Below are 14,729 nucleotides of genomic sequence, written 5' to 3'. Positions count from 1 at the left end.
TCTATTGTGAAACAGCCCCATCAGGTACAAGGGTTATGACATGTGGCCTTTTATTTGTTGAGGCTAAAAATTATTTTTTAATATTGATAAGTAAAAGTGAAAAATCAATAGAAATCTGGCAAAAAGATGAATATAAAAATTGTAAAATGAAGTCTAGATCTTCATGGAACAGTCTTAAAGGATCAGAAAACCATTCATGTTAGTGCGTGCTAAGTCAAATTAGTAGTTTCTGACTCTTTGTGATCCTATGGACCATAGTCAGCCAGACTCCTCTGTCCAAGGGATTCTCCAGGCAAAAATACTGGAGTGGGTTGCCATGCCCTCCTCCGGGGATTTTCCCGACCCAGGGATCAAACCCGTGTCTCTTATGTCTCCTGCAATGGCAGGCTACCTGGGAAGAAAACCACACAAAAGCCTGAAAGCTTAGAATGTTCAGATCCCTGAAGAAATAAGGATACTATCAAACGACACCTGACCTTGAAAAGTTTTTAAACTGACACAAAAACTTAAATGGTTAATATAGAGCCCAAGGGGAGGTGAGTAGAGAAAAGTGGACTCAACTTTGATTTGTCTACTGAGTGCTCTACGCCTTCATAGCTCTCTACCCACATCTGAATTGTTATTTAATCACTAAGTCATGTCCAACTCTTCTGTGACCCCATGGACTATCAAGGACCCCATGGACCCCAAGGACCCCAAGCTTGCCAGGCTTCTCTGTCCACAGGATTCTCCAGGTAAGAATACTGCAGTGAGTTGCCATTTCCTTCTCCAGGGGATCTTCTCAATCCAGTTGGATCAAACCCATGTCTCTTGCCTCCACCCACATCTGAATGGAGGATGCTAAAAGCTAGAAGACATATTTTATTGAAGTCTTATAATGTTCTCAGGCAATGAGAGCATCCCTCAAGGAGAAGAGAAGTTAATGGTCCTTCTTAGCACCAACAACAGACCCCTCTACCTGGAGATGGGTCTGTTTACCAGCAACCTGTGTTGCCCCAAACAGAAAGCCAACAAATGATCCAGAGTGGTGGGGGAGACACACGCAGGTTCCTTCTCAATGACAGGACTCGATGGAGGGCACCTGTGGTGGGCAGAGTAATGCACCGCTCCCTGCCCCACCAAGTGGTCCTAGTAGTGTTAATCGCTCAGTCGAGTCTGACTCTTTGTGACCCCATGGACTGTAGCCCACCAGGCTCCTCTGTCCATAGGATTCTCCAGGCAAGAACACTGGAGTGGGTTGCATTTCCTCCTCCAAGGGGTCTTCCCAACCCAGGGATCGAACCAAATCTCTTACATCTCGTGCACTGGCAGGCAGGTTCTTTACCACTAGCGCCACCTGGGAAGCCCTTGGGAAGATCCCCTGGAGAAGGAAAAGGCTACCCACTCCAGTATTCTAACCTGGAGAATTCCATGGACTGTATAGTTCATGGGGTCGAAAAGAGTCAGACACAACCGAGCCCCACCAAGATGTTCACCTAATTCCCAGAACCTGTGACTTAAGTGATGTTGCCACATAAGAGACTCAAGATATGATTAAGGTTGTAAGCTCTGAGACTGGGAATTAACCCAGGTGAGCCCTATCTAATTACATGAATTTCAAAACCTGAGAACCTCCCTTGGCTCTGGTCAGAGATCAGATGAAAGGAGGAAGAGATTTGAAGCATGAAAAGGACTAGGTCCAGGGTTGCTGTCTTTGAATGAGAAGGAAGGAGGCCTCTACCAGGCAGGAATCAGCAGCCAGCCAGCAAGAAAATGAGGACCTCAGTCCTACAATCGCAAGGAACTGACCTCTGCCAACACTGGGAAAGAACAAGAAACAAATTCTTCCCTAGAGGCTCCAGAAAGAAGCCTAACATGGCCACACCTGAAGTTTAGTCTGGTGAGACCCCTTCAGACGAACCTAACTAAATGGCAAAAAAAAAAAATAAAATAAAATAAAATAAATTCATAGCTATGGTAATTTGTTACGCCAGCAAAAGAAAACTAACACAGCACCTCTGTTACAAGTCAAGCCATTTTTCCCTCTTTTAAAACATGGACAAGCATCACTTTAGGGCTGAGATAAAGGTGGAAAGCTGTGCTTTTCTGATAGGTGGTGGTTTTCTCCTTGCAGCAGCATCTGACAGGTACCAGCATCCAGTGAAAACAGCTTCACTAATGGACATCAAGATGGCTGCTTTCTATATAATTACCTAGTACAATTACCTAGGTTCTAAAAAGAAGGCATATAGGGTATAAATAACTGACCTGAGCTGTAAATTGGACGTACAAAAATCCTGTGTTTCCTCCAAGGGGAAAGAAAAGATCTTCATTCCAGGAAAAAAAAAAATATCAAGATCCTATTCATATGGTTTATTCAGGTTTACAACATCATCATGGTGGAGGGGAGCTTTAAAAGGCCCTGTCCCTTAACCCTCTTCAGTAGTTCTCCCCCTAATTGGCTTTTTCATGACTATTAAATGTATAACAAAAACTTACATCTAAAGGCAGACGGATATGAATTCTGAAATATTCATTTATGAGATGGGTACCAATAAAGAAATTTTAAATCCAGCTTCACTTTTACCATCAACTATGTTGCTTCTAGCATGAATGGCATCTATTTTACAAACATATGGCACAACTGCCAGGTGCCTGACTCTGCCCTTGGCTCAAGAGAGACAAAATCAGTCCTTGACAAACTGAGCAAGGAAACTGCTGTGTAAACAGTTACACAGCAGTGTCAAAGCCTTAATGCTGAAAGCACAGGCATGGCACATGGGTCCCTGGACACCTGTGTAGGTGGGAAGGAAGCTCTTTTGAGATGGGAACAGGAGAAAACCCACATTTGCTCAACAAGTACATGCACAAGCTATGACACGCAGCCACTTTTACAGAAACATGTATGAAGATGACCTTTTCTGCAGAACATTTGGAAAATGTGGTCTCTAAAGACTGAGTGTAAGTAAGGTTAGTCAGAGGACTAGAAGGTGACTCCATTTCTCCATACAAGGCTGTCTGAAGACATTTGCCAAGCATTAGGTCAATCTGGCAAAGATGCCACCTTCCCAGGATTAAATGAAGGCAAATAAACACCTTCTTTTCTTGAAGCTGAGGAAAATTTTGCATTAACAAACATCTAATTCTTCCCTCTTTCCCAATTCTCCTCTCCTGGTCTAAGGATGGATAAACTACAGCAACCACAATACTAAGAGGATCCTGAGTTTCAGTTAGCACCTGCTAGCTATTGGAAAGTGAAAAGTGAAAGTTGCTCAGTCAAGTCTGACTCGGTGACCCCATGGACTATACAGTTCATGGAATTCTCCAGGGCAGGATACAGGAGTGGGTAGCCTTTCTCTTCTCCAGAGGATCTTCCCAACCCAGGGATCAAACCCAGGTCTTCTGCATTGCAGGCAGATTCTTTACCAGCTGAACCACAAGGGAAGCCCAAGAATACTGGGATTGGTAGCCTATACCTTCTCCAGCGGATCTTCCAGACCTAGGAATCAAACCAGGGTCTCCTGCACTGCAGGAGGATTCTTTACCAGCTGAGCTATGAGGGAAGCCTAGTTACTGGAATGGCTGATATTATTATTCATCATAATCACAGGCATACCACCAAAACTGAGTGTTAACTCCTAAGGAATAAAAACTACTGCAAGATGAAGGGTTTTTCCAATATTAAAATTCGGTTTTTAAAAAACTGCATAAATTTGAACTTGACAAGAAAAATAAACACCTATCAGCAGTTGCCCAGTAAAGACCTGCCAACAAAGGCAGGTGGAAAGGAGAAACTCTGAACTCATTCTTGACAGATGATGTAATTTATACTTTAATGTCAGAAAGGGATGACTACAGAAGCGATTTTTAGGTATTACTTTTATAATATAGGCACAGAGTTCATAAAAGTTGAGGAGAAATGTGCATGACCGCTTTTTATACCAGGACGTGTCTCCAATCAAAAGAGCAATCCCAAAGTGAGATGGGTCCCCTTGAACCCAAATGTCCCTTAGATGGAACCATCCTACATGCTCGTGGAAATGTACATCAGTGCAGCCACTATGGAAAACGGTATGCAGTTTTCTCAAAAAACTAAAAATAGAGCTACCACATGACCTAGGAATTCCACTCCTGGATATGTATCTGGAAAAAAAAAATGAAAACACTAGTTCGAAAAGATGCATGCACCCCAAGTTCACAGCAGCATTACTTACAATTGCTAAGACATGGAAGGAACCTGTGTCCACCAAGAGATGAATGGATAAAGAGGATGTGATATTTACACACACACATACATACATATACACAATGGAATACTACTCAGCCATAAAAAGAATGAAATTTTGCCATTTGCAGAACATGAATGGACTTGCAGAGCATTATGCTAAGTGAAGTAAGTCAGACAAATACTTTGTGACATCACTTACATGTGGAATCTAAAAAATACAATGAACTAGTGAGGGTAACCTAAAAGAAGCAGACCCGCAGAGAGAGAGCAAACTAGGGGGGTTACCAGGGACTAGGGGAGGCGTGCAACATAGGGGTGGAGGAGAGGAAGGCCCAAAACAGATGCAAGGATGGACTGCATAACATGGAGAATATTGCTAATATTGTAATAATTGTAAACGGAATGTAACTTTTAAAAATCATATATAAAGAAAAGAAATTTCTCCATGGATGGGCCTCGGAGCCAGAAGAAAAAAAAAAAAGTGAAAATCCATAAAAGGAGAAAAAAAAATCAAGAAAATGAGAGAAAAAAAAAAAGCTTGAGCTCAGGTCTGCTTGTTTGTAAAGCCACATTTCTCCTCAGCCCTTAACTGAGGAAGTCAAACCACTCTGCGTGACTTCTTTATGGAACAGAACACTCAGGAACAGAATGCACTCAGGAGAAGAAAGAGGTCAAATTATCCTTCGCTGCAAAGCCATCCCTGCTAATGAAGTCCAGGCAATCAACACGAGAACATGATTTATGGACCCACATCTCTAATTTGGCAAAAAAAAAAAAAAAAAAAAACTAGAAATATAGCTTTTACTTAGAAGAACGGGAGGGTCTCAAAAAGGAAATACTCTCTGAAAACAAAAATAAACAGACTCAAACTGGAGGGAGTTTGGAAACTTCCCCGGTGGTTCAGCGGGTAAGATGCTATGCTTTCACTGCAGGGGGCATGGATTTGATCCCTGGTCCAGAAACTGAGATCCTGTATGCCGTGTGACCCAGCAAGAGGAAGGAAAAGACTGGAAGGATTTTTAAGGGACTGAGAGCGGAACTTACATAGATTTGGTTTCTCTTGTAGCGCTGGTACAAGTTGTGCATGATGGCACCCCCGTGGAGCTCTGTCAGGGTGGCCATGTCATCCACGCCCTCCTCATCCATGGTGTGCATAGGCATCACCTTCTGGTGTGTAATTGTGCTCTGCTTGTACGTGAATACCTGATGAGGGGGAACGAATTCACAGCTTAATTATGGGCAATGAACAGTTTCCACAGACCGTTTCCCAACTTACAATATAATCTCAGTACAATACCAGCAAAAATCAGACTGCAGAGAACACTTTAATTTCCTTCATGCCACCTACCTATTTTTGTGCCAGCTCGCTTCAGTCGTGACTGACTCTTGGACCCTAAGGACTGTCGCCCACCAGACTCTTCTGTCAGTGGGATTCTCCAGGCAAGAATTCTAGAGTGGGTTGCCATTTCCTCCTCCAGGGAATCTTCCCAACCCAGGGATGGAACTCACGTCTCTTATGTCTCCCTCACTGGCAGGAGGGTTCTTGGCCACTAGCGCCACCTGGGAAACCTCACCTATTCTTAAAGGTAGTAAATTATTTGGACAATTGACATTTGATGTTCCTAAAAGACATTGGTTCAAGTACTAACCCTCCTACGGAAATCACAGAAATGATAACTTTTTCAGTTTACTTTTCTCCCACTGATGCAAAGCAGTAACAGTTAAGAAGCTGGCTGACCAATCTTTCAGAAAGTAATTTGATTTCACTGTATAATATGTTCAAGGGACCATGGGATATAGTTCAAAGCAAAGCTCTTCAATTTAAGTGTTGTCACAAAATTCACCACACAGTCTACATTTGTTCAGAGAATGAAACACAGCTTCTCAGGAAAGTCTGAAAAATATTCTCCCTTCTCAACTGAGATCTATAAATAGCATTCCTGTGATCTTCAGGAAAACAAATCCTCTCAGGTTTAAAATACAACTGATTTTGGACTCCTCTGGCTGTTCAGTGGTTAAGACACCACACTTCCACTGCAGGGGGCACAGGGTCAACCCCTGGTTGGGGAACTAAGATCCTTCAGGCAACAGGGAGCAGGCAAAAAAAAAGTTCAATAAATAAATTACAATTGCTTTGCTTGTTTGACAGCCTGAAAGTGAAAGTCGCTCAGTGGTGTCCAACTCTGCAACCCCATGGACTACACAGTCCATGGAATTCTCCAGGCCAGAATACAGGAGTGGGTAGCCTTTCCCTTCTCCAGGGATCGAACTGGGGTCTCCTGCATTGCAGGCAGATTCTTTACCAACTGGGCTATCAGGGAAGCCCTATCTTGCTTTAAACTCCAAGACCAGTGGTGGGTGCTGCATATGTGCTGTTGTCTATTTACTAAGTCATGTCCTACTCTTTTGCAACCTCATGACTACAGCCCACCAGGCTCCTCTGCCCATGGGATTTTCTGGGCAAGAATACTGAGTCAGTTGCCATGTCCTTCTCCAGGGGACTTTCCAAACACAGGGATCGAACTCACATCTCCTGCAACGGCAGGTAGGTTCTTAGCACTGAGCCACCAGGAAAACCCATTGTATTGTGTACCAGAGACAACTCAGACACTGCAAGACTGATTATAGAACATGCGTGGACTTCTAAAACCTACACAGGGTTCTTTCACCACCATTGATTGGGTAGAGTAGTAACTGCACCGATTCAGCTTCATATGCTGACCAGTCTGACCAGATTTACAAACTCCGGAACATAAAACAATCATTCAATGATGGAGTCTACCCCCTATTTATTCACTGTAGCCTTTTATATATAGTGAATAATCACAGAAAACTAATCAAACTGATCACATGGACCACAGCCTTCTCTAACTCAATAAAAATATGAGCCATGCCGTGTAGGGCCAACCCAAGACAGACGGGTCATGGTGGAGAGTTCTGACAAAACATGGTTCCCTGGAGAAAGGAATGGCAAACCACTTCACTACTGTGCCTTGAGAATCCCATGAACAGTATGAAAAGGAAAAAAGATAGGACACAAAGATGAACTCCCCAGGTCGGTTGGTGCCCAATACGCTACTGGAGATGAGTGGAGAAATAACTCCAGAAAGAATGAAGAGATGAAGCCAAAGCAAACACAGTACCCAGTTGTGGATACGACTGGTGATGGAAATGAAGTCCAATGCTGTAAAGAACAATATTGCACAGGAATCTGGAGGTTAGGTCCATGGATCAAGGTAAATTAGAAGCGGTCAAACAGGAGATGGCAAGAGTGAACATCAACATTTTAGGAATCAGTGAACTAAATGGACTAGAATGAGTGAATTTAACTCAGATGACCATTATATCTACTACTGCGGGCAAGAATCCCTTAGAAGAAATGGAGTAGCCATCATGGTCAACAAGAGAGTCCGAAATGCAGTACTTGGATGCAAACTCAAAAATGACAGAATGATCTCTGTTTCCAAGGCAAACCATTCAATATGACAGTAATCCAAGTCTATGCCCCGACCAGAAATGCTGAAGAAGCTGAAGTTGAACAGTTCTATGAAGACCTAAAAGACCTTCTAGAACTAACACCAAAAAAAATAAATGTCCTTTTCATTATAGGGGACTGGAATGCAAAAGCAGGGAGTCAAGAAATACCTGGAGTAATAGGCAAATTTGGCCTTGAGTACAGAATGAAGCAGGACAAAGAATAATAGAGTTTTGCCAAGGGAACACACTGGTCATAGCAAACACCCTCTTCCAACAACACAAGAGAAGACTCTACACATGGACATCGGCAGATGGTCAATACTGAAATCAGACTGACTATACTCTTGGTAGCAGAAGATGGAGAAGTTCTATACAGTCAGCAAAAACAAGACTGGGAGCTGACTGTGGCTCAGACCATGAACTCCTTATTGCTAAATTCAGACTGAAAGTAGGGAAAACCACTAGACCATTCAGGTATGACGTAAGTCAAATCCATTACGATTATACACTGGAAGTGATGAATAGATTCAAGGGATTAGATCTGATAGACAGAGTGCCTGAAGAACTATAGACAGAGTGCCTGAAGAACTATAGACAGAGGTTCCTGACATTGTAAAGGAGGCAGGGATCAAGACCACCCCCAAGAAAAAGAAATGCAAAAAGGCAAAATGGTTGTCTAGGGAGGCCTTACAAATATCTAAGAAAAGAAGAAGAGGAAAAGGCAAGGAAAAAAGGAAAGATATACCCATTTGAACGCAGAGTTCCAAAGAATAGCAAGGAGAGATAAGAAAGCTTTCCTCAGTGATAAATGCAAAGAAATAGAGGAAAACAATAGAATTGGGGAAGTCTAGAGATCTCTTCAAGAATATGAGATACACCAAGGGAACATTTCATGCAAAAATGGGCACAATAAAGACAGAAATGGTATTGACCTAACAGAAGCAGAAGATATTAAGAAGAGGTGACAAGAATACACAGAAGAACTATACAAAAAAGATCTTTACAACCCAGATAAAAACAAGGGTGTGATCACTCACCTAGAATCAGACATCCTGAAGTCTGTGGGCCTTAGAAAGCATCACTACGAACAAAGCTAGTGGAGGTGATGGAATTCCAGTTAAGCTATTTCAAATCCTGGAAGATGATGCTGTGAAAGTGCTGCACTCAATATGCCAGCAAATTTGGAAAACTCAGCAGTGGCCACAGGACTGGAAAAGGTCAGTTTTCATTCCAATCCCAAAGAAAGGCAATGCCAAAGAATGCTCAAACTATCACACAATTGCACTCATCTCACATGCTAGCAAAGTAATATGCAAAATTCTCCAAGTCAGGCTTCAACAGTATGTGAACCATTAACTTCCACATGTTCAAGCTGGATTTAGAAAAGGCAGAGGAACCAGAGATCAAATTGCCAACATCTATTGGATCATAGAAAAAGCAAGAGAATTCCAGAAAAACATCTACTTATGCTTTATTGACTGTGTGGATCATAACAAACTGTGGAAAATTCCTAAAGAGATGGGAATACCAGATCACCTTACCTGCCTCCTGAGAAATCTGTATGCAGGTCAAGAAGCAACAGTTAGAAATGGACATGGAAAAACAGACTGGTTCCCAATAGGAAAAGGAGTACACCAAGACTGTATATTCTCATCCTGCTTATTTAACTTACATGCAGAGTATATCATGTGAAGTGCCAGGCTGGATAAAGCACAAGCTGGAATCAAGACTGCTGAGAGAAATATTAATAACCTTAGATTCACAAATGACAACACCCTTATGGCAGGAAGTGAAAAGGAACTAAAGACCCTCTTGATGAAAGTGAAAGAGGAGAGTGAAAAAGCTGGCTGAAAACTCAACATTCAGAAAACTAAGATCATGGCATCCAGTCGCATCACTTCATGGCAAATAGATGGGGAAACAGTGGAAATAGACACTTTATTTTTTTGAACTCCAAAATCACTGCAAATGGGGACTGCAGCCATGAAATTAAAAGACGCTTACTCCTTGGAAGAAAAGTTATGACCAACCTAGATAGCATATTCAAAAGCAGAGACATTACTCTGTCAACAAAGGTCCATCTAGTCAAAGCTATGGTTTTTCCAGTAGTCATGTATGGATGTGAGAGACGGACTATAAAGAAAGCTGAGCACTGAAGAACTGATGCTTTTGAACTGTGGTGTTGAAGAAGACTCTTAAGAGCCCTTTGGACTCAAGAAGATCAAACCAGTCAATTGTAAAGGAAATCAGTCCTGAATATTCGTTGCAAGGACTGATGCTGAAGCTGAAACTCCAATACTTTGGCTACCTGATGCAAAGAAATGACTCACTAGAAAAGACCCTGATGCTAGGAAAGATTGAGGGCAGGAGGAGAAAGGGACGACAGAGGATGAGATGGTTGGATGGCATCACTGACTTGATGGCCATGAGCTTGAGTAAGCTCCGGGAGTTGGTGATGGACAGGGAAGCCTGGCATGCTACTGCCCATGGGGGTCACAAAGAGTTGGACACACTGAGCGACTGAATTGATTCTTTTCACTGGTATTTTTATGTTTGTCCTTCAAATAAAAACACCAAGATGTAAAAGCAAAATGTAAACAACACAAAAAATGTGATCTACACAAGCTCACATGTGCACGTACATACAAAGTAACTTTCCTGAACAGTACCGGCAGATTGGGGAATTCTAATTTTCAGTATCAACCAGTTGTCTGAATATTCATTGGAAGGATTAATGCTCAAGCTCCAATACTTTGCCCACTGATGCAAAGAGCTGACTCACTGGAAAGGACCCTGATGCTGAGAAAGACTGAAGGCAAAAGGAGAAGACGGCAGCAGAGGATGAGATGGCTGGATGGCATCCCTGACTAAATGGACACATCTTTGAGCAAACTCCAGGAGACAGTGAGGGACAGGGAAGCCTGCCGAGCTGCAGCTCATGGGGTCACAGAGTTGGACCCTAAACAACTTAACAACAACAAGCTGCCTATATGGAGACAAATAGCACGTTATTGAAGAAGGAAATGACACAGTAAGAAAAGCAGAAGTGCCAACCCGATGGTTTCTGTAAACCATGGAAGAAAGTGGCATGTTTCTTTTATTTTCCAGAGAAAAATGAAAACTTCGGTGGTGGCATTTCTGCCACATAAACCACAAGGGTCGGTCAGAACCAGTCCTGAGAGACTATTGAGGCCAGGGCAGACCCCAGTCATCTCTTCTGAGGTCCAGCCACTTTCCCAGCTGTTTCCCGGGCCCAGACACCTGCCAGGAAAAGTGCTGGCCCCAGCGGCCCCACCTCACAGGGAGGTGGCCACCCCACCACATAAGTGCCCCCCACGGGGTAGGACAGGTCTGGGGCCCCTGAGGGCATGGAAGGGGGCTATGCCATAGCCAAGATGACCAGGTATTAAAGGAAAATACCAAGAAATTCAAGAGTGTAGAAACACAGGATATCAGACCCTCATTTTAATTCATTAACACCATACAAGAAAGTCAAACACATTTAGGCTAACAATAGTGGCCATCTTGGGCTTCACAGGCAGCTCAGCAGTAAAGAATCCATCTGCCAGTGCCGGAGACACAGGTTCAATCCCTGGGTCAGGAAGATCCCCTGGAGGAGGAAATGGCAACCCACTCCATGGACAGAGGAGGCTGGCGGTCTATAGTCCATGGGGGTCACGAAGAATCGGACACGAATGAATACACACACACACACACCCCCTACAGCTGACACGTAAAAATGATATCCATAATGACTAAGTATTTATGTCACATTAACATTCTGTTGCCTTTTTTCACACCCTGGGAACAGTAAGACAATGTATAGTCCAAGTGAGCAGCTCAGAGCTGGGCACGTGGTCTCTGAAAAAATGGCTACCACTGTAAATTGAGTCCCAACCTTAGCACATGTGATTTCCTCGTATGTTTTCAGATACACGCATTATCAGATGTGGGCAGGTGGCCATCTGGGAGTGGGACAATCAAGAGAATGAGTGCTATTCCTTCTCCTGACCTCAGAGAGAAAGAATCAGGCTAGACCGTAACAGTTACATAAATAAGAGGTTATGTACAGAAAAGAAATATGCCAAGACAGGGCTGCAGCTGTTCAACACAGTGATTATTTCAAAGAACAGTGGGTAAAGCAGAGAAAATATATGTGTGAAGGAAAGGCACAGAGAACCATCCATTCAGAGATGGGTTAACATTTGCAAGGATTTTACAGTGATGCCTGGTACATTGATAAGCGTCTGATAAATTAATAAAGAAAATCCATACATTCAAACAAATATTTACTGATGTGTTCTAAGCACTGGGAATGCAGTGTATTTCTAACAAGGGGAAGCAAAAAGTAGAAATGGACAAGTAAATATAACGCTATGCAGATGGTGATGAATATCTCTGAAGGCATAAGTGAGGGTAAAGGGATTAAGCACCCAGAGGGGTTACTTTATGTTGTGTTTAAAGACACCCTCACTGATCAGGTAACATCAAAGTAGAAACCCTAAGGAAGTAAGGAATGGAAGCAGGCTCCTGCATTCAGTGTGTTAAAGCATACTGGTTGAATAAATAGCTAATTTGTAAATATTTCAAAAGATTAATAAGATTCACAATCTTGTTCAAGAATTTTTAAGGAGAGCCCCTTGAACTACCCGAAGTCTTTCCTGTGCAACAACAAACGGTACAAGTTGCACAATTTTATCCCCAAACAGCAAAAAAAGAAAATTTTAGGGCTAAGGAATGGAATTCTTTTTACAGGAATTTTTTGGGAACAAACAACAGCCAAAACGCAATAGCAACGTGAATTCCTCCAAACCCAACTCAAAACAAACTGAGTGACTTCAGTGGGGCATATATTAGAAGAAAGGTGGTAAAGGTTAAGAAACAGGGCAAAGTATAGAAGATTAATAGACAGGAAATCAATTTAGAGAAAACGAGGCCTCAGAACAAATAGCTCCTGTTATAGAAATAAAAGCCACTGGTCACAAGATGGACTGGATTAAGCGTGGGAACAAAACTAAGGCCACCCATCAACCCTACTGGGGCCTCAGAGAAGGTCTGCCCAACACTGGGTCCACCTCTGTATGGAAAAATGAAAATCAAATAGTTAATTAGGTTTTAAAAAAACAGCTGAGCCATTTTCAACCCCCTTTGAATTCTAGGAAAGTACACATATGGCAGGAAACCCTCATCAGGCTTATGTGCAAGTTCTTACAGTCTATAGGGGCTTCCTGGTGGCTCAGCTGGTAAAGAACCCGCCGGCAATGCAGGAGACCACAGCTCGATTCCTGGGTCGGGAAGATCCCCTGGAGAAGAGATAGGCTGCCCACTCCAGTATTCTTGGGCTTCCCTGGTGGCTCAGCTGGTAAAGAACCTGCTGGCAATGCAGGAGACCTGAGTTCGATCCTTGGGTTGGGAAGATCCCCTGGAGAAAGGAAAGACTACCCACTCCCGTATTCTGGCCTGGAGAATCCCACGGACTGTATAGTCCATGGGATCCCAGAGAGTTGGACACGACTGAGCGACTTTCACTTCACTTCACTTCATAGTGACAAACATAGATTTCTCTTATTACAATTCGTTAGCAACGCCCAGTCACAAAAATCTAACTTTTCTGATCAAAGAGGAAAAAAAAAGAAAGAAATCTTATCACGTCCTCTCCTGATGGACAGATGGGATAGACAGCGTTCTCAGTCTATCCCGGGACCCGGGTTCGATTCTGGGTCGGGAAGATCCCCTGGAGAAGGAAATGGCAATCCACTCCAGCACTCTTGCCTGGAAAATCCCATGGATGGAGGAGCCTGATAGGTTACAGTCCATGGGGTCACAAAGAGTCGGACAAGATGGGCAACTTCATCTTCCGTGAGCTTGGCATTTCTTCTGGAGAAGTCCTCAGTTTTGCTCTCCAGGGTACAGCTGGCAAGATTAGTAAACATTTTCGGCTGTCACAACTGTGGGGTGTTGGGGGAAGGGTTCTACTGGCATCCAGTCGGCAAGGTCAGGAATGCTGCTATAAACATCTGAGAGTTATCCAGCCCAAATGTCACGAGGACCAGGTGGAGATATCCTGGTCTAGGAATGCCCTGATGTGCCTTCCAACCAGATGTTTAGGTAGATACCAGGAAAAAATGATGAGTCAGCCAATGCCTGTAAGCAAAAGCTTTCATAAAACACAGACAAATCTTTTGGAAACAAGTTTAAAGATAAAAACATTTAACTCAAAGGTCAGCAGGACAATATTATATAATTTAGTTTTTGATTCTTATTTGACCCAAGTTAAGAAGGGGGATGGGGCTGATTTACAATGATGATGGTCACTAAGCAATGGGTTTGCTTCTATTTGTAACTGTTTTCTCTTTTAAGGAAAATTTTTTACTGGAGTATAGTTGATTTACAATGTTAAGTTAGTTTCAGGAGTACAGCAGAGTGAACCAGTTATACATATACAACTATCTACTCTTTTTTAGAATTTCCCCTTATAGGCCATTACAGAATACTGAGTAGAATTCCCTGTGCTATACAGCCAGTCCTTATTACTTACCTATAATGGCAACCCCACTCCAGTACTCTTGCCTGGGAAATTCCAGGGACAGAGGAGCCTACAGTCCATGGAGTTGCAAAAAAGTTGGACATGACTTACCGACTAAACAACAAGTGTGTATATATGAATCCCAATCTTCCAATTTATTCCTCCTGCACCTCCTGGTAACCATAAGCTTATTTTCTACATCTGTAATATTTCTGTTTTATAGAGTTAGAGATAGTATCATTTTCTAATTGCACTGTACTACGGTCGGACAACACGTTCCACACGATTTCCACCCTGTCTCCCTGACCCAGGGCTCTTGGACCTGCTGCTTCTGTGTCTGGGCCACTGACATCCCACTAGTCTCCCTGACATCTCCACCCAAATGTTACTTCTCAGAAGGCACCGATGCTTTTGTGTGAAGGACACCCTGCCACCTTCCTCCTGATTCTATCGCATGTGCTGTCGCTCCTGTGACAGTCTGTAATCCCTTATCTATTATCTGTGGCTTCCCTGGTGGCT

General features: G+C 42.9%; 1 protein-coding gene across 1 annotated transcript in view; it reads right to left on the bottom strand.

Annotated features, from left to right (window-relative positions):
* MYO10 (myosin X) overlaps positions 1 to 14,729 on the bottom strand; it is a 262,216-nt gene that overhangs the window by 141,133 nt on the left and 106,354 nt on the right. Inside the window, exon 3 of the mRNA XM_069556123.1 lies at positions 5,252 to 5,410. Coding sequence (XP_069412224.1) covers positions 5,252 to 5,410 — 159 coding nt within the window. The remainder of the gene's footprint in view (positions 1 to 5,251; positions 5,411 to 14,729) is intronic.

The sequence above is a fragment of the Ovis canadensis genome, chromosome 16, assembly GCF_042477335.2.
Source record: "Ovis canadensis isolate MfBH-ARS-UI-01 breed Bighorn chromosome 16, ARS-UI_OviCan_v2, whole genome shotgun sequence".
Classification (NCBI taxonomy): Eukaryota; Metazoa; Chordata; class Mammalia; order Artiodactyla; family Bovidae; genus Ovis; species Ovis canadensis.
This window is presented reverse-complemented; position numbering and strand designations above follow the sequence as displayed.